Source organism: Rhinolophus sinicus, chromosome 3 (genome assembly GCF_057876585.1).
Source record: "Rhinolophus sinicus isolate RSI-liver-muscle chromosome 3, RSI-T2T, whole genome shotgun sequence".
Taxonomy (NCBI): Eukaryota; Metazoa; Chordata; class Mammalia; order Chiroptera; family Rhinolophidae; genus Rhinolophus; species Rhinolophus sinicus.
Window position 1 is genome coordinate 26,176,148 of NC_142503.1, and position 24,856 is coordinate 26,201,003.

General features: G+C 38.8%; 1 protein-coding gene across 2 annotated transcripts in view; it reads right to left on the minus strand.

Annotated features, from left to right (window-relative positions):
- Nucleotides 1-661: 661 nt before the first annotated feature.
- DAB2 (DAB adaptor protein 2) overlaps nucleotides 662-24,856 on the minus strand; it is a 48,767-nt gene continuing 24,572 nt past the window's right edge. Inside the window, exons 2-15 of one of the 2 annotated variants that reach the window (XM_019737282.3) lie at nucleotides 21,948-22,140; nucleotides 20,838-20,977; nucleotides 19,700-19,798; nucleotides 17,965-18,096; nucleotides 17,386-17,466; nucleotides 16,925-16,951; nucleotides 16,643-16,696; nucleotides 16,187-16,249; nucleotides 10,877-11,530; nucleotides 9,693-9,855; nucleotides 5,263-5,895; nucleotides 4,607-4,716; nucleotides 3,949-4,019; nucleotides 662-2,420 (exon numbers count right to left, since the gene is read on the minus strand). In XM_019737282.3, coding sequence (XP_019592841.3) covers nucleotides 3,954-4,019; nucleotides 4,607-4,716; nucleotides 5,263-5,895; nucleotides 9,693-9,855; nucleotides 10,877-11,530; nucleotides 16,187-16,249; nucleotides 16,643-16,696; nucleotides 16,925-16,951; nucleotides 17,386-17,466; nucleotides 17,965-18,096; nucleotides 19,700-19,798; nucleotides 20,838-20,977; nucleotides 21,948-22,038 — 2,313 coding nt within the window. In that variant the 5' untranslated portion in view covers nucleotides 22,039-22,140 and the 3' untranslated portion in view covers nucleotides 662-2,420; nucleotides 3,949-3,953. The remainder of the gene's footprint in view (nucleotides 2,421-3,948; nucleotides 4,020-4,606; nucleotides 4,717-5,262; nucleotides 5,896-9,692; nucleotides 9,856-10,876; nucleotides 11,531-16,186; nucleotides 16,250-16,642; nucleotides 16,697-16,924; nucleotides 16,952-17,385; nucleotides 17,467-17,964; nucleotides 18,097-19,699; nucleotides 19,799-20,837; nucleotides 20,978-21,947; nucleotides 22,141-24,856) is intronic. The other variant, XM_019737284.3, reaches the window with a different exon arrangement.

Sequence of the window (24,856 nt, forward strand, 5' to 3'; positions counted from 1 at the left end):
AAGTAAGGCAGTAATACCAAACATCCCATAATAGTAAATGACATTCCCCACACCTCAAGTTTGTGTTATTCCTAGAGAAGTCAAGTATAACACCAAGACTTCTATACCCAAACAAGGCCCACCTTGGGGTCATCTTCTTTACAGATCTCAGTCTTCTTGAAAAGAATGAGAGCCTTTTATATTAGGGAGGAGTGTTTAAGGATATCATAGTGCTAAAGATGTCTGATCATCGGCCTGCCAACCTCATGCAGAAGCTTTCCTGAATGTCTTGCACCAGCCTGTACCAGTCCACAGTTGTGTGTTAGTGAGGTCAAACAAGAACAAGAGGAGGCAAAGGGTAAAAGGTGTGAGTCAAGAGTTCACTATTGAGTGTTTTTTGTACTTGACGTCAGTTGAGGTTATTCTGGTACAGGTCTTATCCACTGGACCTCCATTAAACCCCCAGGAAGGGAGTACACGTAGGTCTGAGAGAAGAGAGCAAGACATTGAAAAATGTCAGACAATAATTTACTCGTGCTCCTATTTCATCTTTGTGACGATCCAGAGTGTATGATAACTAACATTTACTCACCTTAGACAGGTATATTTTATACTTTGACCCTAATACATCCACAAAAAGCAGGGTTCCAATATTAGAATAAACTGATCGTTACACATGAGATTCTGCCATTCCAGTTTATTGAAATGAGTAAATTTATAGCTTTATTTGCGTACAGAAAAGTGCACAAGAAAACAAGTATGTATAAAACAATTGTGTGGCTGATCATCACTTTCAAAAATGTTTCTAGTTTCAAAAGTTCAACTACCTAGAAATAATTGCCTCCAGTTTAGCACATTTAGGTATTTGGACATATAAAATAGAAATTCAAGTCTGTGTTTATAATGACTGAGTAGGAAGCCAGATGGAAAATTATGCCAAACATGATCAGCTATTATCATTAAATATAAAACCACAGGACTTTAGCTTGGACTACTTGGGGCTAATCAATCGAGGTTCATGAGGCCACCATCTTATTTAGATCCTGAGCAGTCATCTTCATCCTCTACCTAAAGGTTACATTATATGTGGTTGATTAACACCCACAAGAACCTGAGCATTAGGGGGTCAAGAGACAACATTGAAAACCCAACATAAACAAACAAAACTCATTTTGGCAAGAACAAATCCTTCAGAACTGTGCTAACAATAGGACTAAAAATAAACTGGGAAAGTTTCCAAGGTTATGAGGAAAAAAATCATTGCAGACATTAGATTTTTCAATGATAAGAGCAAATAATTGTTCTACAGTTTTTTTCCGTTTTTCTTTCCTATTTATCTTCCTACTAACTATGAGATTGTGGCTTCAAGAAAGTTTTCCAGTTACTTGATAAAGGTCTAGCATGACCCCAAATAAGCACCTAATGTATTTGGCACAATCACATTTAACTTTGTAATGTGTTGCTCCTCAGAATACAGTCTGAGTTGAGTTCACTGCTGAGTTGAATTCAGTTTTTCTTCAACATTAACTGCTCTTCTGGAACTTCAGGAGGATGGCCTCCTATTCCACAGAAAGGATAAAGGTTGTGCCCATTTACATTTCTGGTTACTGGGATTAATGATTACTGAAAAGATGAGAGGGTTCAGATCTGTGAATCATTAGATATTTTGCCCCATAAAACTTTGTTCCTTGTGAAAGGGAGGTGATATACGAACTTGGGAGTAAAACTGACTGAAAAGAGAATCAGAGGGAAAAGGAGAGGAGAGACAAATAATGCTTTTCCCTCATTTGCACTGGCTAGCAGGAGATTGGAAAAAGGACAATCTCACTCTTGAGAGAAATACGATCTTCAGAAAGAAGAGAAGTTATACTTTTAAAAAGGTTCTTAGGTGTGTCAGATTCCAAAATGCCTAAGGAGAAGTTGGACTCACTTCAATTTTACTTTAAAAATTCTCTGTAAGTGATGGTCTAACGCAAGATTTAAGAAGGTGCCTTGTTCTACTACAATTTTTGGATTTTCTGCTCTAAAATAGAACCCTCAAACAACCTTGAACAGTAAGGACTTTGAAATTTATTCAAAACAGTATGATCTAAGGATTGTGGTGGCTGTGTCTTCCAAACAGAGGGAATATGGTAGAATGTTCTAGAAGGTTCTAGGAGCACAACAGGCAAGGGTTCAAGTAGGGAAACTACTTCATTTACATTTAAGCTAGAGAGTTTAGGTTCTTAATTTATTTAAAGCCATAGATTCAGTTTAGCTTTAACCTAAACATAAATTGAAAGGCATTTTACAAGTGGGAAAGGCAACAAGAGATAAGGCAACAGATAATATGTCAAAGCTGGAACAAGGGCAGAGATCAGGACTTGTCTGGCTATTAGCTTTGTCCTTGACTACTAAGGCCAACCTTTTTTGTTCCTCTGGATAGTCCATATGCCAAGTACCTAGACAAGCATGAAGAAGAAAAAACCTGTGGTTAGAAATTTTGGGTTGAATATCAATGTATTAAATATCAAGTCATTATTGAAATGTCTGTAATAGTATCTCCTTAGGCTGATGCAAGAGGATTAAATAAGAGAATAAGTGTAGAATCTGTGATAAAGTGATTAACACAAGTGATCAATAATGTTAGGCTATTTTCTACCATAATAGTTCTCTTCATAGTCTGTAAGTTTAGCAGGTTGATCAAAGTTATCCTTCCTTCATGACCTAGAGAAGAAAAGGCCTCTAAAGAGAGCTCTGGTCAGTTCAATTTAGTGCAAAGCTCTGGTCAGTTCTACTTAGTGCAAACAATCCTCCCAGACTTCTAGTGTAGTTTATTCCTTTCTATTTGTTCAATGCTTCCCCTGGAGAGGAGGTTGAGAATGAGTCTCTGCTAAGACGTCTAGCCCTTCAATATATTACACTGCTTTATTAGCATTAGAAATCACCGGTATGCTTGTTAAAAATCAAGCTATTTTCCTCAGTACTGGAGGGGGATATTTCAGGGCTAGGGTTCAGTTCTCTGAAGCAGATTTTGTGGAAAAGCACTTTAAGAAACACCGTAACTGTAGAAATGGACTGAGAGGGAAGGATCCAAATTAAAAATAAACTCAATGTTATCGCTGATGTCAGATTGAAGACATTTATCTATTTAAAACAAATAAATATTGGATGAAGACGTAGGATAGTAGTCCACTTGAATGGGACAAGACTGAAATAATGGATTTGGGTTCTTTTCACTCTTTCTCTTGTTCTCCCCTACCAGCTATACCCTACTTCTTCTAAAATGCAGACTAACCTCAATCTTTTAAGATCACACAAAGTTGCCTGCATTCACTGTTGAGAAGAAAGGGTCAGGCTGAGCCTGCCCAGTCTCAATCTCAAGGGGTTACAGCTAGTAACTTACCTAGGATAAAATCCACTTGTGAGAAGAATCAACCTGTGGACCCATCTGCACTTACACTGCCTTTGACGGAGATATTGGCAGCTGTCATCACTTTTGATTTAATACCATCAGACTATTTCAGACTAACTTTGAAGGCCCTCCCAAAGAAATAAACACTGATTTGGGAGGCAGGAGTATTGTGATCATTGTCTGTTTAGCTGAACTGTTTGGTGGCTTCAGAAGGTTTTCAGATAGGAAACCAAATAATTGCTAGGATGCTTTGCACTCACTTAAATATGAAGGTAAAAAAAAGTAGAAAGCTGTTATGTGCTATATTGTGTTTTCCATACAGAACTGAAATATTAAAAACATGGGATATGATATAAATCCATATACCTATGCATCCATTTCTGTTTTGATATGTATAAGAATTCTATTCTTAAATGCTCAGCCTCATCATCAAATTGCTAAGTATAGATTTTCATGTCTACTATTTCTAAATTACAAAGTTTAACCTCTTCCCAGTTCTAAAATTAAAATTTTACCCTCACCCCCTGTGACACCCTTTCTTGTCAGACCTAAGCTTAATAGGATCTGCTACTTACAGAAGTTAGGCAAAAGGACTTCCAAAAGGATCTCTATATACATCGGGGGGTGCAGGTTGAGGAGAAGCCATCTATGGAGATAAAACCAACCAGTCCATAAGTATAATTACAGTTATAGGAAAAAAACCCTATAATTAAGCCTTCTTAGATTCCTTTAAAAATCACTTACGTCATAGACAGGTCTATAATGATTTGTGTTCACCTGCTTGCAACTGTTGATGTATACTTATTATTTACATCAAAACCAAGGTCCAGGTAAATTACGTTTGCCTCCCCAAAATAGGAAGTATTATTCATATGAGCTGCTAAAGAAGTATGAGTGGGAAATCAGGAACTTAAATCTTTGAACAGTTTTATAAGATGATATTTCAGCTTAATTTTCTCGCCAAATGCTATCATGAGCCAGGTTAAATGAGATACAAAGGACTTTTTCTATATGATATTCATTTCTCAAGTTCAGGGTAGTAATCTCTGCAAAAATAATCTTTCCTCAGTTTGAGTTAATGTTCTCGCTGTGATGGTTCTCAGTGATAAATCTTATTCAGGTGTCCTTTAGGGTCAAAGAATTATCATACATACAAGCAAGGGTAATTCAGGAGGTAGTTATCTCTATGTGGCATATACTTTGGAGCAACAGCTTTCAGCAGTTGATACTTACAGAGGCTTGTGATGAGCTGAAAGAATTTTTAGAGAAAGGATTCTCAAATGCATTGTCAGGAGATTTGGTAACTGGTAGGGCACCTTGTCTGGGAGCTGGCTTTGGTGGTTCTAGAAGGTGAAAAACCCGAGTAATCAGTAGACAAGCTCTCCCCAAATATAGGCAGAAGTCCCCCAGTGAGGCTTATCTTAGACTGTAAGTTCCATACTTTTGAAATTTATATCAGTGGAATAAAAATCACCACTGAATACTAGGATTCCCAATTATTACAGGCAAATTCATCCCTTCTCAGAAGAGGCAGCCATGTATATTTACCTAAAGTGGAAGAGATTCAGAATTCCCTTACTCCAGGCCATGGAGTGTGGTTGAGGCTTTACTACACGGCCCTCCAGGGGCCATGACCCATTAAATTTCAACAGCTCTTGGCAGCCCTTTTAAGAACTGTCACAAGAGGGCAGCATTGGGCCAGCCCATAGAAACAGCTAACTAAGAAATAGCTCCTTAAGGTAAATGGTTTGTTTCCATAACCACCGATTACCAAAAAAAAAAAGGAAAAAGCAAGAGTAAGGCTATTGGTGGGTGGGACAGGGTTCTTCTGAGGGACTCTGTAGGCCCCTATGATAGTGGAAATACTTGTTAGTATAGTAGACACTTACCATTGATCTTCTTCAATAGCTGATTAGCATCAAAATCATCATGGTCTGCATTCTCTTGAGGAATACCAACTTTGTTGTTGAAATAACTGGAGAAGGCACTTGAAGTCCCAGAGGAAGTCTGGTCTCCTTTCCTTGCGGGCACAACAGGTGGCTGCCGCAGTTGTAAGTCCTTAAACATTTCTTTCACTTCCTTGACTTCTTTATCCCCAAGTGGGTCCAAGGCAACGAAGGCATCAGTGGAGATGTCCTTTGGAGGGCCAGTTCTGGGAGGTGGTTGAGGAGGAGTGACCAGGAGAGAGGAGAGCATAGAAGGGGGCTGGGCAGACACAGCAGGAGCTGGAAAAATATTGCTCTGAAAAGGATTCCCTAAAGGGCTTGTTGATGACCAAGAATTGGGTGCCACAGATGCTGAGGGGCCCCAAACAACAGGGGCTGGAGGGGAAGTTGAGGTTGCAAAGGATGAAGGCTGGTTCCAACCTGGAACAGCTGGGCTTGTGGCAAAAACGATTGGTTGACTGAATGCTGAAGGCTGACCACCCATCATGGCTCCTGGGACCATTGAAGTGGACTGATTGAACACTAAAGATGTTGGGTTCCATGGTCCTGCCTGAGGGGGTGTAATTGGTACACCACCTGAAGGAAGCGGGAGAAAGGACTTGTCAGGAGAGAAGCTTGAAGAGGATTCTTGATTTCAAATGCAGATTACATTTTGAAGCCCTTTCTATCACAGCTTTTCCTCATTAGAAAGGTAATACAGTCCATAAGTACCTAGTCATGAAAAAATGAGCCATTATCCTACATACACTGGTGTATTTCAGATAGCCAGAACAGAGCCTTCACGAGCACGACTTATTTGTTGAGTGAATACATTCACATATACATTCACATATACAAACCATGCTGATTATTAAGTCGTTAATTAAGATAATCCATGGGGTCCTCTGCTTCATTGATTCAAGCTTTTCATTTGGCAGCTGGCTCCTGTCTGGATCTTATGGAAACCAGCTATCACGCATGTGCCTTAGGCCTCAACATGCTTGCATCCTGAAGAAACCATTTCAAAGTTCCCTTCCTTTCAAATGCTGCCAAGGCTGTCACAGCGATATAAAAGGACGAAAAAATTTGGTTGATGCCAAGATAGTTTTAGAATTTTATATGTAAAAATGGAGGATAGATTGGTTATCCTGGGAGAGCTGTTTCAAATAAAAGTGCTTCCTGCCATGTGTCACTCACTAAACTTTGCCAGAAGTTAGAACAGAGTCTTCAAAAGAGGAAGGGAGAGAGAGAAGACACCGTGAGGCAAACAAAACAAAAAAACAAAACAGAAAACCTTCCCAGGTAACTAACGGCTTGTGTCTGGGTATCTGATCTCTGCGGGGGAATGCCTCCGTCTCCTGCTTCCTTTCCTAGTTGATTAGGAATTAGTGAGACCACTAAAATCCAGGTTTCTCCAATGTTTGCCCCCCTCTTCTTGAGACGCTCATTCTCTACATCTTGTTCTAATACATGGGCACTTTCTCTCCTGCCTCTTCCCAAGTGTATTAATGGCCCAGTTAAACTGTCATCACTAGCAGAAAACCGAAATTCAACCTCATACCTATTCAAGAATGATTTCTGCTCTCAAAACCTACCTGCTTTGAGCTTTGAAGCAGAGCAGTCTTTCATTATGAACATTTTTTAACCCAACTAAGGCCTTCAAACTTGGAATGTTTTTGTTTCCAGAGTGAGAAATATTTTGAAAATGGTATTCAGGGGCTGGTGTAGTAAGATATTCTATCTTGAATTTCCTTAGTATTGAAGATGGGTATTACCTGATTCAACTCTATCATTATGAATGCTGCCCCATTTGGCCGCGGATGCATATGGTGGGTTCACGAAGAGCAGCAGGTTCCAGAAAAGGTCACCTTATTAAATTAGCATGCTTAATTTTGAGTTGAAGGAACTGGGTACAAGAATATGAGTTACTGAAATTGGGAAAGTCAGTGTGACAGTAGACACTAAAACACAGGCGTCCGGGCTCTGAACCCTGCACCCTATCCTTCCATTCTGCCTCCTTGGTATCAAGGGGCAGGACTATTGTTTTTAAATGGAATATTAATTCAAATGTTTATTTTACAGATTCAGAGATTAGACTTCATTTACACTAAAGCATATACATATTCCTTTCACAATGAATCGAAGGGAAGTTCTCTTAGGTTCTACAATACAGGCTTCTAAAACGGAGTTGAGTTTGAATGAAGTAATTGCTAGCATTTTAACACAAATTTATTTAAATTTTATTATCGGAATTCAGAGTAACTCACTCATAATTTATACCAAATTGGATGTGCAAATTGGGTATAATTTTATCATCTTTCACATTCGACAACTTGCCTTCCCTTAGGAAAATGTGTGGCTTTAGTCAGAGATGGTATTAGTGGGAGTGGTTGTACAAGAAAAACGTATTTGCCAGGAATTAAAGGCTTTGCTAGTATAAATTTATGCCAGCCTTCATTCCCATCTACCAGGTTCCATGCATTGCGTTTCCAAGATATTTAAGGCCCCTATGGAGAGAATAGAGGCATGAGGTAAGAAAAAAGTGTGTGGGTAAAAAGTTAATTTTATTACCTTCTGATGCTAGATTAAAACACAGGGTAGCTAGTCAAAGCCGAAGGCTCAGCTTCCTACAATACCCTCTCCCCACCCCCAGTTCTCCAGAGGAGACAGTTCCCCAGCTGGGTCCAGCGGAAGCCAGACCTACAACCTTCCAGGGTTTGGCTGAGGATCCTAGCTAGTATAGACAGGGGCTATACTGTAGAGCTCAGTTTGAGTCCCATGTCCAAACTTGGAAGAATCATCAGTATTCTGCAGTTGTATACCCCAAGGCCTCAACAGGGGCACCTAGCCAAAAGCTTCACTTCGTCTGAATAAATTAACAATTATAGGGTCCAGCTGTATTTTCAGGCTGACTTGTTAAATATTGGCTGTAAAAATTCTTCAGGGCGTGATATTAGACTGCAAGCTCCGTGATGTGATCTAGTTGCGGGCACTGTCTGCAAGCTCTCTACCCTTCCGTAAGGAAAAGCACCAACCAGCTCCACTTGGGGGTGCAGGAAAAGAGCCATGCAGAAAGGAAGAGGCTCTCAAGAGACACGAAGTGCTTAGGGAGAGTCTCTTGATGGTATAAATGCAAGCAGACCAGGAACAAGTTGGCTTCTCAACACCGCATGGATTTCAGCCATTCAGCAGTTGGGTAACAACTCCCCTTTTGCCACCATACTCCAGATAGGACCAAACAGATGCAATATGACAGAACCAAAATATGTTCCTTTGAAAGGAAACAGCAGAGACAAAAAAACAAAGCAAACAAATAAACAAAAAAACCCAAGGGTTCTGATGACTGACTCGGCAGGAGGCAGAGAAAGCCAAGATTCCTGATCAAATTTTACAAAATGAGGAAGAGCTCCCCCGCCCCCCCCTCAACTCCCTCCCAAGATAGTCTGTTTGGAGCTTATAACAGTGCCAGGAAGCAGAAACACAAAGAGACTCCCCAGCAGGACAGCAAAGACTATTGCCGGGGTTTCTGAAGACTGTACCATGGAGACAGAAAAGAACTGGAGGCTGTGGGTGAAGAGAAGCAGGGTCGCCCTCAGCAAAGTGGCCTTCCCCTGTGTCTTGCTCCAGAGTTACTCAGAGGCTCACAATGAGCTAATGACACAGTTACGAATGGCAGCACCAGCACATCCTAGGCATCTGATAAAATCCCATCTCTTCCCTTATCGCTGTGCTCTTTTCAAATTCAGGTTACTAGTACTTATCCTCTAACTCTGTTAAGACACTTGGCTAGCCAAAATATTGGCAAGGAGCTATGAAGACTTAAGTATGCGGAGACTGATCAGGATATGAGTCTGTCTCATACCCACCATATGCATAGGACCAGAGCTGGGCTCAGAACCTAGAACTTTTATCCCATGACTTACACTGGCTTTAGACTTAACTTACATCCCTCTTATATCTGTCTAATAGGGGATAGGACTTCAATCTGGCAATTGCAAATCACATGGAAGACATGCATGTAGCTACTTTTCCAACAGAGACGATACATAAGTCTCTCTCATCTCAACCCCGTTTCTCCAATGAAGCTGGTCTGAGCTTCAGAAGCCCTTATAATTGTCTTCAGTGAGCCATTATCAATTGGTTCAGGCAAGTACAATACTGAAAATGGATTTCTTCTCACATGCCACGTCAAGAAGCCAAATTTCGATTACAAGTCAAGAGTTTCAAATGGGGGTGGGGTTGTCCAGAAGCCAAAGTAGGAGAAAAGTTCCCTATGTTGCTCAAATCTTATGCCCCTGAAACCTCTATGGATACGAAGTACCTTCCTCCTATGCACTATCATCTTATGAGTGAAAGTAACAGAGACAAACCTAACTCAATCTCTAGGCACTTACCTAGACCTGCAAGGGGTCCCACAGGGGCAGAAGCACTTGTTTTGAAGAGGTCCAGAGGGTTGCTCTGTGGGGTTGTAGATTGTCCCGTAGGTGACGTCTGGCCTGGAGGTTCTGAGTCGGGAGGAGCAAAGATGTCTGATGTAAGCAAGTCATTGGCTGGAGACTGACAGGGCAGAGAGGGAGATCAAAGAGTTACTCAGTGACAGAGAAATACCGCTTTATTCTGTCTCCTACTCTGTACCCCAAATTTGGGAACCACAAAAAAAACCTGTTTCCTGTTAGTGACAAACTGCAACAAAAACACAACCAACCAACCAACCAACCAATCAACCAACCAATCAACCAACCAACCAAATCAAAAAGACAAGGATCCCTGCAATGGACAGAATATTGGGTCTTTGGTGACTGATACAATGGATGACTCTCAAAGTGAAATCTAATTTACTTATTTACACATTTGTATCTGTCTGGTCTCCTTTTCAGCTAAAGCTTGAAGCTGGTAAAGAAAGGACAACTATAAATAAGTAGCTTAAATATTTTTCATCATTTTAGTGGATGTGAATCAGTCTGCATAAAAAATGATACAGTAGTATATTTATTAAGTGAGTCTACATATTCCAATGAGATTTAAAAAAAATAAATACTTGCAGAAATCGCATTTTAAACTGCTTTTCAATTAAGTGGTAATAGTAAATATGTTTCAAGACAACAGATTATTCAGTCAGCTTTTAACGGAGAAGACAAACTCAAGCATTTTATCCTACCACCTTGGATATTAATGCAATATGAGAAGTGTGTGGGGGGCACGTGTTAGTGTGGGAAGGTACAAAAGGGATCACAAGAACCCTTTCCCTCCCCTCCCAGAAAGTGACCATCAAACTTACCAGAGGTACAGAAGCATAGCAGCATTAAAAATGAAAAAAACAAAAACAAAACGTGTTTAGTTAATAAGTGACAAGACATGCAAATGGAAAGAAGGGTGTGACAAACACTGCTGAGAGAGAAACTTTACAAGGGTGGCGATTAGAGGAAGGTATTCCTGGAGAACGATGTGCCTTAGCCCACCTTCTATTTTACAGCCACACAGGAAACTACAATAGCAGCAGGAAAGAGAGCTTGCGTCATACCACCCTTTGATACTGAACATGCATTCTGCCAATGGATATGTGGAGAAGATAATTCACCTTAGCAGTCCTTCTGCCTCTTCCTGGTTTGGTACTTTGTGGAGGTGGGATAATGGCTATGGAGTCATGTGGTGAGGACTGGACAGAGCTTTCCAAGTCCTGCTTTACGCCATTCGGTACGGACAGTCCTTTGGGAGGGCTTCCCACAAAAGGGTTCGGGGAGGATTTGACATGGAAGCCGTTCTGTTCTCTTTCAGATACCCCATTCTGAGTTCTCACTGTTGGCTGTGTTTGCGGACTTGAAAGGGGCCACGGGTCTGCCTGAGTTTCCTGTTTGCCAGTCCGGTTAGAGATTTGGTCAAATTGCTGACCAAAATAATCAACATCCCCGTTCAGGGGCCCATTACTTAGTGGAGTAGACAAGCCACTCAAATTCTCTTTCTTCTGATCTGGAGATTTGAGAGAATCAAATGAAGAAGGTGTCGATTGGTCTTGCTGTGCAAAAGGATCATCACGGAAAGGATCAGGATTAGGGGTGGGAAAGAAATTGAGATTGGCAGAAAAGGCATTTTCGGGCAAGAAAGATGCCTGAGGCTTTGGTCGAGGAAGAGAAGAGGAGGTGATGCCATTTGCTAAGAATGAATTTTCTCTTAAAGAATTCTGATTGGTGTTGATTTCAGAGTTTAGATCCACTAACAGGATATCTTTGCTTTCCTATCACATTTGGAAAGAAAAAAAAGAAAGAAAGAATGTGTTAGTCCATGTTGTGCCTTCAAATGAGAAAGCTATATAAAATGACCAGGATTATCAAAATTCCCATTAGATTTTGGTCTTGACAAACTGGTTGACCATTACCTCCTCCCATCACCTCCACGAATGCACTTACTGGTTGTAGGTCCTCCCTGCCTGACCCCCACCCCATGACCTTTTATTTAAGTCTCAACTTCATCGGCCCCTCATTAAATGAACTCTCACTGTTGTTTACTTTATTCATGTCTCTGTTGACCCTTACAGACTGGTTGAGTTCATGATCATCGTTGTATCAATTCATGTCCTTGAAAGTCTTAAAGGGAATTGGCTGTGAGTCACTTCAAGTAATTATTTAAGTATGCTGAGCTCAGAAGCCTAGCCCCACTTCTTACTTGATGTGCAGTCCCTTCTATTATACCCCCAAAGTCATGTAACATTACCTCTCTAAATGAGAAACTTTATTGGCTAATACATTCATATTTTACAATTCTGGCTGTAATGAAGTTTAAGGTTAAATACCTACATTTCCCTATAATAGGGCTTTCCTCTAGGGGGGCAAAAAGATTTTCCTTGTACATCACAACCTGTCAGGTATGACTTTTTAAATATTTAAAGATCTTTTTGAAGGTGTTAGCCAAGATGGATCTCTTATCCTCATCATGCTAGTCTCTCCACCTTCTGTCTATGTCTTTCTAAAATAGTGATAAATCTAACATCACACATTACATTATCCTCTCTTATGTGTGAATTTTTAATAATATAGCTTAGAGTTGCTTGTGTTGTAACAGTAATGTCATCTATTCAGTAGATAAACTCAACTAACCTTTATCTTTAATTGAATATAATCTAATCTTGATGTGTAAGGTGGAGATGTGGGTTTAAGAGTCAATTTGAAAGACATACCAAATGCATACATAACTCTTTGAATTCTGTTCTCTATCATTTTGTGGTATGTTGATTATTTGGGTTTTCAATTGCTAAATAAGACATCCTTCTCAGGATAAAAGCAGCAAATTTCATCAATCTGACATGTCTTTATTCAGGTCAATGACATAACTAAACAGGATTCACCCTGGGATAGAGCTGTCACTTAACCACTGCAGATCTTCCTCTTGATTGACTTTGATCCATTAAAAACTTAACTATGCTAGCCATAGCATAGAAGAATATAAACAATAAAAAACACATTGCTGAAATGGAAGTTGAAATTCTAGCATTACCCTGAGCAGATTACTAAATATTTTGATCATTGAGACAAAAACAACCATAAAGGAATATAAAATTCTCAAAATTAAAAAGGGGGCCAGAATAGGCCTCATTGGTTTTAAGAGAAAATGACAAATTTTTAGAAAGTTTAAGCCCTAAATCAGACCTAACCTAACTGGTATTCTATCTTTTGGCTTCCTTTACTATAAGATACAAAAACACAATTTTTCAAAACCAGCTTTTCTTTTTATAACCAGAAGAATTTGTCAGAAGAAAGAGCTTGTAATTAAAAAAAAAATAATAATAAATCGAAGAAATGGATTGGAAGACCTCTTCATGTAAGGATCTTTAATAATCAAAAGGTAGGACAAAATATATTATAAAGCTTGTGATTTCAATATTTATTCATTTATTATGAGCCACCTCTGGTGAGCACAGTTGGATATTCACAGCTGGTAGAGTTCTCCTTTTCAAATACTTCTGAGGAAGTTCTTAGGACACCAAACAGGAGCCACAATGTTAGACTTCTGAATAGTCACCCTATAAGTAAAATGTACACGGCTCTCCTCAGGTTGGGTTTGTCGTTAATCCAAGGTTAAGAGTCTAGTTCATAGACTACAACTGAAAGATGCAAGACTCCTCATCCACCCCCTTGGTCAGAGCTTCATTAATTCTTTGTTGGACAGTCAATACCGCATCTACTTGGCCATCATTGGAGAACCTGAGAGGCAAGCACTGGTGACACAAAAGTGAAACACAGTCCCTGCTCTTATGGGGCTCCAGTAACAGGGGCAAGAAGGCAACCAAAGGTAACTGCACAGAGGCAAGGTGTTAAATACTGAGTTCCATAGCATAGCTATTCTCCAGGTAGCTGATCTCACTTAACCACTCCAGCCTGCTAAATCCCAGACTTCCCTACTTAAAGCTTTTTGTGGCTTCTTGCTATTCCCTATATTAAAATAAGCTTGATTAGCCAGACTTTCCAAATGATCCATAATAGAAGCCAGTTTATTTTTAGCTTAACTACTCTCTATTTTCCTATGCACTTCAAAGACCCAAGTCAAGTTCAGATTTTTTACGAAGCCTTTTTCTATTTATCCTTCTATTTCAGCATCACCTGTGACCACCCATGGCATCTTAGGTATACACAACACTGCTTTGTGCTCTGATCCCGTCTCTGTACCAGATTTAACCTCCTTGATGGGGGTCCAGGCCTTATATTCTTATAATAACTGTGTTTACAAATGGTCAAATGTTTAAAGTTAGAGCATGTCCTTTTTCCTTTCCTTTTTTTTTTGAGGTCAGTATGGAAGATCTGATCTCAAAAGTGGTTTTCCAATAAAAAATACATTCTAAGGGATGCCACTTAGTTTGCAACATAAGGGGCATGTAGGGAAGGGAATGACTAATAAAGTCTAGGTAATTTAGATTGTTTTCCTCTCTTCATCTCTTCCAGAGCAACTATTTTAAGATTTGAATATTTTTAAATATGCTGGTTTTATCAAGTAGAGATAAATTTATCTTGTGACCAATGTATATGGAGTCACTGTGTAAGAACATGTTGACAAAGTCTGACAGGCCCATATTTAGTGCTGTTAGCATTCTCTTACTTATCAGATACCATCATCTACTTTGACGGTATTTATTCCTTTAATTTATTGTTAGTTTAACTAAAACTTAACATTTTATTTTTATAAACCAAAAATTCTTAGAATACATGAAGACTAATATCAATGAAACTCAGGATTACTGATGTTGTTTTTCATTTCCTTTTTCAGAACTTTCTAAAAGTCTTCAGAAGCCGATTAAGCAGTCAGTGATTCCTTGCCTATCCCCCTGGAACCCTATTTCATGGTTTGAGTGCTTGATCTCTTTCAATATACTTGTTTGAGTGTGTCATATTTAGAAAGTATGCCATTCAGATATCAATTTACTTTGGGAAGGGAGCTACTAATGGAGGAGGGGGCAAAGTTGCCTAGGAATCAAAATGACTTCAGACCTAGGAGGGACCTTGGACCTTTCAGGACTATCTAATCCAGTATTTCAAAAAATTTATCCTTAGAATGGTAACAAACGTTGTGAAGAATGAAAGGATCTATAGACAAGTGAATTAGGACTCACAGCTTAAGAGAACATTAAACGGGCTTCTCTAGTGTGGGCTTTTAGAGCCTCTAAAATGCTGTTATGGATTGTGAATCTCATAGGGTTGGGCTGAGAAGAGTGTGTGTAGCCCCTGCTCCTCTCTATCTCACTGGGCCTGGGCATTTGATGTAAAATTTCATAGGCCTGGCATTCTCTGCAATACTCTGGGGCCTGTGTCATTTATCGAGTCTCCGTCTTCTGAGGCTTGAGTTCCCATGACCTTCTTGGTCATGTAGGCTTGCTTGACAATAATTCCCCGATATAATAGGCTCCTAGATAGTCTCTCCATTATTCTACACTGATGCCCTTTTGTCTAGTTATTGCCTTCTCATCTTTTGTATTGAGGTCTAGAAACTCACTTACTCAGAGGCATTATCTGAAACTCTAACCTAGATAAATATACTATAATTAATATCCACTAATAGGCTTTGTGATTAGCTTTAATGTTGGTCTCTCTGCCAGATAGTAAACTCCATGATGCCGATGCCACTGTATATCTCACTAAGTGCTGTGCCCAGCAAGTAGCAGGTATTCAAGAAATTATTAAACCAATAGTAGAAATTGTAAGAAACCATTCAAAATTACATGGCAAATTTTACTTGAGGCCTGTTTTGGAAGGTCTGAGACTTGAGTTTAAGCCTTGAATCTAGACCTCTTTCTTGAGTAAATGAATTTTTTCTGACTCATCATTTTCTTATCTATAAAGGAAAATATTGCTCTGTTTTCACAGAGCTGTTACAGATTAATCAATATTAAGAGGACTTGATACATTACAGTATCCTATAAAAAAATGAGAATTTTTTTTCTTTTTAACAAGAACAGGCTTTGGTTAAACATAACTGAGCCTCTTATTTATTTTAAGTCTTACTTCACACCAAGATTATGCTGCTAAACCACATAGAAAGAACAGAAAATAAATGGAGAGGACAGGAGGCTTTACAATTAATCACTTAACAAACACACTTCCTTCAAGTGGGCTTATGCCAAGAATTATTATTCGGCTTCTCCTTCTGATCCTAAGTAATACCAAGAACAACTACATTGTCTGACCTATTGCGCAGATTTAACCTCTAAGCAATATTAATATATCTGAATAAGTGATGATAGGTTCCCAAGATGTAAATTTGTTTTAGTAGTCATTTACACTTTATGAAGAAAAATCAGCAGTCACCCTCCAAGTTTCAATGAGATGCTCAAGATTTCTGGTTAATTGCCAATTTGAGTTATAGCTGTCATTTCCATTACATTGCAAATTTAAAAACAGACACTTACTGTTGGACTATTTAGGTCAGGAGGTGTAGACATGTCCCCAAACAAATCCATCTGGTCAACAGCCTTAAAAAAGTATTTGGATTAGATTCAGATGTGTCTACTAAAAGAGATTACTTTGTATATTGTCGTAATTGTTTCCTAAACTAAAGTTTAGGAAAATAGTCACAATTGGATTTTTATTTAACCAATACAGATTTGATAATAGGCTATTTAGGTCAGGAAGTGTAGACAGGTACCCAAACAAATCCATCTGGTCCACATTCTTTAGAAAGTATTTGGATTAGATTCAGATGTGTTTACCAAAGAGATTACTTTGTATATTGACATACATGTTATACTAATGTTTAGGGAAATAGTTGTTGCAATTGGATTTTCATACAGATTCAGTATTTGCAACATCTATAGGAAGTAAAACCCATGTTCAGATACGTAAGAATCCAAAAATCACATACATACCAATTTCAATTTGTTAGCTTGGTCATCAAGACTCATTAGGGTCTCGCTTCCATTCTGAAAAGATGGCAAATATTTAAGGGTTTAGTTAGTGAGTTTTCCTCATAGAATTTAATTTTCTAGTGTTTTGGCTTGCTAAGCAGTTATGATTTTGTCACGGATCATTCAACTATACATCTTCTATGAGCAGAGGGGTCATGAACACAGAGTAATAAGCTAGGAGGGGAGCAGGTAGCAAATAAAGGCTTATACACATCACATGCGTAATTCACAAGAAGAGATTACCTCTACTGCATTGTTGGCTTCTTCCATCTAAAAAGAAAGACATAAACTCAGTGATCTTAGTAATTATAGTTAAAGGGGGTTAAATAAAAGAACCTACGGCTTCACACACATAAGCAAGAGAGACTCTTGCACATTATTTCTGTCCTACATTTCCCTCCCCTTTTCATATTAATACTGGATTTGAATAGTTACTGGACTTAAACTTCGTAGTGCTGTATAGTCCTTGGAATCAATGTAGGGAGAAAAGACAGGAGTCAGGGACTGGAAATCAGAAGTGCCTACTAATAATATCCATCCATTGCCCTATTGGGAAGAACAGACAATACATTTCTCCACTTGCTATGCTTGGCAATGCCACATAGAAAGCAACGCTCCAGATAGACCATGTGTTTATGCAGTGTTCAAACGTGGTCCTGAATACTGTCTTAAATTTAATAGAACTTATATTGGGTAGTACTTGCCTTTTTCTTTTCTTCTTCCTTTTTCTTTACGTTATAGATAACTTGAAAAAGGTCTTTAAGATCAATGACTAATGGCTCAGCCTGAAGCAAGAGAAAGCATCTTTATCAGCATTTTAATCTTACTATTTTCTTCCCTTTGTCCCCCATCAATTATGATTAGTTTTCTTCCTTTCTCTTAAAGCTACTTGCTACCCTCCCCTGGTTTATGGGGAATCACCACCACCCTGTCCCCACCCCCAGATACATAAAAGACTGCAGGGTTAATAAGTGCTTAGAAAGCAAGAAGCCCAATGATAATTTATCAAGTTCCTTCAGGATTTCTTGGAATCATTCCCCATTGTTCTAAAATCAGCATTGACCTCATGAGAAAGTCCATTCTAACAATCCTTGTGCCACACACTCCATGAGACTCAATGACATTTTAAAAAGATTCCTTAGATCAATAGTCATCCTTTGAATCATTGTTTAGTTCTCCTCCCACCTCCAATTATTTCCAAAATGCTCTTTGAGTGACAGACACTCCTATGTTTCACCGAGGACAAGTGCCCCTCCAGGTACACCTCCAGGCTTATTGCTTACCTGTTGCCCTGTTTTTATGGCAAAAAACTGATGCTGGCCTTCTGCTCCACACACATAACCGAATGCCCGGTTATCTGTCACATCACGGGCAATGAAAGAAATCTTATTTACTGGATGTTCGTGCTCTATTACCTGAAAAGGAACATAAGAAATGATTTACTGGGAAAACTAGAATCTATTTGTTGTCTAGCACAACTAAGCATCAAATACCTAGGCACGTAGGAAAAGGATAAAATATTTGGAAGAAAAAGAATTTTACCTCTGGTTGAAGGCTAGAGCTACATTTACTTAGCGAGCTAGGAAGGGCTCCAAACGGAACAAAGAATAGGAAACAAAAGTGGGAAGAATGCTTTTTCTTGATATATTCATACTTGATTCTCTGTACCCAAACACGTGGTGTCATATAGCAAGGAAGGATTGAGGATTAGGAGAGGGAGAATTTCTAAAGTGAAGGGTGGACATACAAACCTGAAGCCATTCCAAGTAGGCCTACTTTCCCAACTCGAAGACAAACTCAAATGAACAGCATAACTAAGCTAGAGCAGTGTTCACAGGGATCCTTTGACAGTGGCTCAGAGTAGCCAGAGAACAGTTACCTAAGTATTACTGGGACAATGATCCCAGTACATTCTGGAAATTGCCAAATGCTGTCAATCAGTATTTCTCAACCTCACTTAGAGATCCAGGTCATTATCCAGGAGTTACATGTGGCAGGGGATTAGTAGTTCCCTCCCCTCTATTCCCTGCCCCCCTTTCTCTTGGTCCTTTCAAGTCAACAGCAGGGTTCAACTCTTTAGGGATATTTGTATGGGGTCAGAATGTGTCTTGGCTTTTTTTCCCAAATGCCTAAGGCCACCAAAGTTTATATTGGGTATATTAGAAGGGTTGGGGAGCGAGAGAATGCTGGTGAGGGAAACCTGTCACCATTCTCTGATGGGTTTGGGAAGATAAGACTTAAGAGATGAGGGAGAATGGAGACAGCAGTACATGAGAACCAGCAGGCTTAATGAGCATGTACCAGGGTTTCAGTGCCCTAAGTTTGGCCAATGGATTTTGCATATTAGATAATGGGTGTCTCTAGGAAGGGATGGATAGTAACTGGATATCTCCCTACAGTACCTTGATACAATAGAGTATTTTACAGCAATGAAAATGAGCTACAAACAATTTAAATAGATCAATCTTATGTTATGGCTAACAGAGAAAAAGTAGTTCCAGAAGAGTTGAAGTATGATAGTGATAAGGCTCAAAAAAAAAAAAAAAAAAAAAAAAAGAGTGAAGTTACATCTGTGAGGTTAGGAGGAAGAGAAAAAAAAAGGAGATGTGTTAAGGTAATATTCTAGAATTAGGTTAGTCAATAAGTTCACATGTGATCAATATATTAAAATAAGACCCATGCATAGTCCTGTGATAGAATTACAAACTAGAGGTTAGGATTAATCTAGTTCTGTGTACCTGGGGTCCAAAAAAAAAAGATATTTACAGCATACCTGTGTTTATAGACTTGAGGTTCACATCTATTAGGGGAAATACATTTAAAAATAACGTGTCTCGATTCCTCACCTCCTACTCTACCTGTTTTCTTCCCCTTATTTCTGGAGATATAATACATACCATTTTTTTTTTTTTTCCCCTACAGAATTTTGAAAAGGAAAAAGGGGAGCTGAAATTTAAATCACAAATTGTTTGTCGGACTCAGGTGGTCAGAAAAGTGTCAGTGAAAGTGAATTCTTACCCCCGTTTTCTCATCAATTATTTTTATTCCAGAAAGAGAAATGTTGACCCAGATCCTTTGTTTGTGTTGTCCCTGAGACCGACCAGCTGCTGCCATTCCCTGGTGAGGTTGGGAAAACAAACAAACAAAAAAACTAGTTAAATGTACCCTGTGGTGCTTCTAATACTAAAATTTTAAAAAGATAGCTTTGTTTTCAGCTTGGTTTACCATGTATGAAAGGATTAGGCACCTTTCATAAGAGACAGCAGGGTGGGGTAGAAGGAAATGAAGCAGGACTTCTCTAATTAGCACTGAGAACTTGGACACGCCATTCTCATTTCTCTTGGCCTCATAATAGTCCTGGGCAAAGATAAGACTGGACTAGAAGATCTTCAAAGATGTTCTAGGCCATGTCTTATTTAACAAACATTATTCATTTAATTAGTTTCTTCCAAGTAGGGTCCTGACTTTTATCTGAATACTTCCAGGGTCTAAACTTTTTTTTCTTTTTAATTAAAGTTTATTGGGGTGAAAATAGTTAGTAAAGTTACATAGATTTCAGGTATACAATTCTGTACTACAGCATCTATAAATCACATTGTGTGTTCACCACCCAGAGTCAGTTCTCCTTCCATCACCATATATTTGATCTCCTTTACCCTCATCTACCACCCTCCTTACTCTCTGGTAACCACTAAACTATTGTCTGTGTCTATGAGTTTTTGTTTGTCAGTGGTTTGTCTTGTTCTTTTGTTGTTTTTGGTTCATATACCAAAATCTGCCCAAAGAGAAAGACATCTAGACCTCTGCTATACTTGATTAAATCAGGTCTCTGGAACACTATTCAAAATATGCAAACAAACTCATGGCTTCTCATAAAATGAGGCGCTACTGGAGCAATGATGAGATCAGAAAAGTTTTCTTTCAAATAATTGAGATAAACCAGGGAGCCAAAAAATATATATATACATATCACTTGTAGTCATCTTTTGTCATCAGAATTTATTGAGTGTTACAATTTTAATACAGATTTTTCCCTTTCTTAAAATGTGTATACATTTTTTGGGCACCCTCTGTATATAAATGCAAACTTGCAATCTAATTCCCTCTGTTGGATATTTGCTTAAGACAGAGACAATGCATGCTTTCTCACATTTACCTTTAGTTTCATCATAGAATCTTGGCTCATTTTATCCCCTCTTGCATCTGGCACATCATCAATGCCGATTAGTTTAGCCTTGTATTTTACACCATCACCTTTGAATCTGGCCAAAAGATACTCATCTGTCTTTTCCGAGCCTGAGAAAAGAAATATAGGATAAAGTTTATAAATGTATTTAAATGTCAGCGCCAGATATAACCAAATATGCTCCAGAAACTCCAAATCAGAGTAGTATAAATCTTGATTATACTATAATTGATTAAATATGCAATATTCTATCCTAATTTTCACTTCCTTTGAGGAAAATCACACTCTGAAATACTGTACATGATGTTGAGGTGGAGAGAAAATAAACTCTTAAAGGTTCAGAATGGATTGAATTACGGGGAACTTATGAAAATATGTGAAGTGGGATTTGGGGATATTCATCATTATTTTAAAAACATTTTTTAAAAAGAATATAAGGAGGATAATACTTTTGTCTTAATGAAAGAAAAATAAGGCACCACACAATTTATAATATTTTAAACTGTCAACAAAGCAGAGGAATTACAGGTAAATTTCTTTGAAAACCACTAAGGTAATTATTCTACCTTTATAACTTTTGCTTCTCCTAAAAGGCCTGCGCAAAGTGTAAAAGTTAAAGGCAAGTGAGTCACGGAATATTCTCAAACTATGAATGATGAAGAACACCGGCACTTTATAGCTGTACTTCAGGTCAAGAAGATGGTCTAATAAAATAAAGATCTCGATTTTTAAAAAAAACAGCCACTTCAGTAAAACAAAGTGGTAAATACGTTCCTGAAAGATACCCATATAATCATTGATAGTTGGATTTATCAACGGAACGAGATGCCATGAAAGCTTCCTGGCAGAACCCATGTTGGTGCAATCGCACAATTCAGAGGCATACGGTATCTTATTATACGTACATGGAGTGAACCAACGTCCTTTCCAAAATCCAACTTTCCTCTTTAAGAGAACCTGAGACTAGGCTGAGGTTGAAGCACGGCCAGGGCCAACTCTTACTTGACCCTGAGCTTCATATTTCTTCAGAGGTAACCACTACCAGCTCCCTTCTTTGGCCTGAAGAGGATTTCTCCATACCTTTCTTTTTTTCTTTCTTCGAAGGTGCTTTTGGTGCAGCCTGTTGGTCAGGCTGACCATTAGTTGTACTTGTTTCTACTTCGTTAGACATGGCAAGAAGGCAGACAGCAACTCTGGTACCAGGAGACACTTAGTGACACTTAGGCAATCCCCAGTGGAGAAGTCTCAAATGAACATAACCTACCACAGACACCTGTAGGCAAAGTTTAGAGGCGTAATTAGATCATAAGACAGCAAACCCAGACTTTATCCCACAATATGCCTACGAGTGATTCGCTAGTGTAGTTCTTCAGACTCATTTTGTGCTTTCTCCTCTATTAGACGGAACTCTGAAAGCAGGGGAGTGGGCAGGACTGTTTCTTTTGTAGTTTCCAAATGGAAAGCGGGTGTTTACCAGATTTTTTTTAATCAATTGGTATCTGGTAACATTTAATGATTATCTAGCTAAGGAGTTTGTGTTGGACCTTTAGCATAAAAATCTAGAATTAAAGATACGGATCAAAATGTGTCACACATAGAAAACTAAGGTTTCGTAGCAAAACAGAAGGCTGAGTCTGAGAAAATTGCAACTGGCATGTGAAACTGGACAATGTACATTCTGGTTCTTCAAAAATTCCTTTAGCTAGAAAGGCAGTGTCTGGAATAAAGTTATGAATTTTATCTTATCCATATTGATAAGTTTTTTTAAAAAATGTTAGGATGCTGCATATTATCTCCAGGGTTATCTAAGCATTATACTTTAAAAGATGTCCATTTTTGACATTAACACATGTATCAGAGAAAGAATGACTTCATGGGGTGTCTATTGTGTTATGTAATTCATTGAGTGTGAATGCTTTTATGTTATTATTTAGCGCTACCATCCTCAAAACAGTTGTGGTATGTGCTCTCATAAAGCTTCTCCATGTATCACGGATAAAGCAGAAAGATGCAGAGTCACTGTAAGCATACAGAAGTGAACTACTGTTTTAAAAGGTGCTTTCATCTCCCAGGAGTCAAAGTTTCTACGCAACTCTTGAGAGACCTAGAGAAAGGTTAACTTTCTGCATGGACTGAAGACCAAAGGCAAAGAAAAGCCGTTCATAGTTCTGTAATCCAGTTAAGAGCACCTATGGGCTGTTATAATTCTCCCCCCAAAAAGCCCTCTTAATTCTGTGTTATAGCACCCATTTATTTGAGCTTTTTAATTCACGGACCAAGTCCACCACATGGAAATATGTACTACTTGTTAGATGTTTAAAGGATACAGAGTAAGTCTCAAGTTTTTGCTCAGTGAGCTTAAATTGCACTTACTTGCTTTATAAATGTCAACATGTTTTCCTGAAGGTCAGTGCTTAACCTCTCCCCCATGAGTCTTTAATTTAAAGTCTTTGTAGTCTTAACAGTCTTTAAAAACACATACATAGATAAATACATAAATATATTCATGATTCATGTTATCTGAATGATTTCATTTGGAGATTTAGTAATTAATTTTGCTCATAGACACCTGCCTAATAGGTAACAAGAGAGAAGTGTCTTTACAGATGAACATCTTATGTGCTGGAGGACTCAAAGCCCTATTTACTCAAGACTTCTTTGGGGACCAGGCACTATTAGCCTTTTCCCTGTATTAACTCTAAAAGATGTACAGTACCCTTATGAGTATTATGATGCAATATTATGTCACTTTCCAGAGGGAAAGCCACAGCACCGAGGTTTTAAACTACACAGCTGCAAAGTTGTGAAACCTGGGTCTCCGGGCTGTCTGGCCCCAAGCCAGAGTTCCTCAAATGTGATATTGATGGATCTCATCTGAGAAACCTCACACTAGCTACAGAGGTATCCTATTATATACCTATAATGGCCCCCCAAAGATACGTCCAGTTCTAACCCCTGAACCTTTCAATATGGCCCTATTTGGGAAAAGAGTATTTGCAGTTGTAATTAAGGTTCTTGAGCTGGGATCATCCTGGATCTAGGGAGGGCCCTAAATCCCATAACAGATGCCCTTATAAAAGAAAGGCAAACAGAGATGTGAGACACAGAGATACACAAGAAGGCGACACGAAGACAGAGGTGCAAAGTGCATCGATGCATCTAAAACTCAGGAATACCAAGGATTGCCAATGTCCACCAAAAGCTAGGAGCGAGCCACAGAACAGGTTTTCTCTCAGAGCCTCCAGAATGAAAAACCCTGCTGATATCTTGATTTTGAGTTTCTAGCATCTGGGACTGTGAGAGAATAAATTGCTGTGGTTGTAAGCCAGTTTTTGGTAATTTGTTATGGCGGTCCTAGGAAACAAGTATACCACCTCTACTTTGTATGACTTGATTGGCTTCAGTGGTTCCCAAGATTTATTTCCTGGTGACATGATAAATCTCCTAGTCACAACCATACTCTTCCAATTTTGGGATGCCAATAATCAGTTTCTTAATTTCAGATAATTTATTCCAATTTTGTAGGATATTACCCATGTTAAAACATCAGGAGTGAGACTAAGCTATGATCAAAAGACAAACACTGACATTCATCCTCCTTCTCCCCAGGGGGCCACTTCCTCTGCAGTTGCTCAGATCTCATCTTAGAAATAAGGAAAATGCTTCCTGTGACGCTTTAGTCCTCTAATCACCATCTCATGATCCTTTCATAATTAAACATCTAAAATGGATTGCCTCCTACCCTGTGGGTTTTCATATTCTCTTCCTCTCACAGGACTACTCATCTCAACTCTAGTCTCAGAAAGGCAACTTCAGCTGCTTTTCATCCTTTAAAGTGTACCTGACTGCGTACCTCAGACACCTATACCTTTTGGTGAGCCTTTATTGTTTTTCTTACATTTTGTTCCCATGACCTTGAAGCTCCAGTCCATGGCTTAGGTTTGCTCAACTGGAATGATATGGATTAAAAATAATAATAATATTCTAAA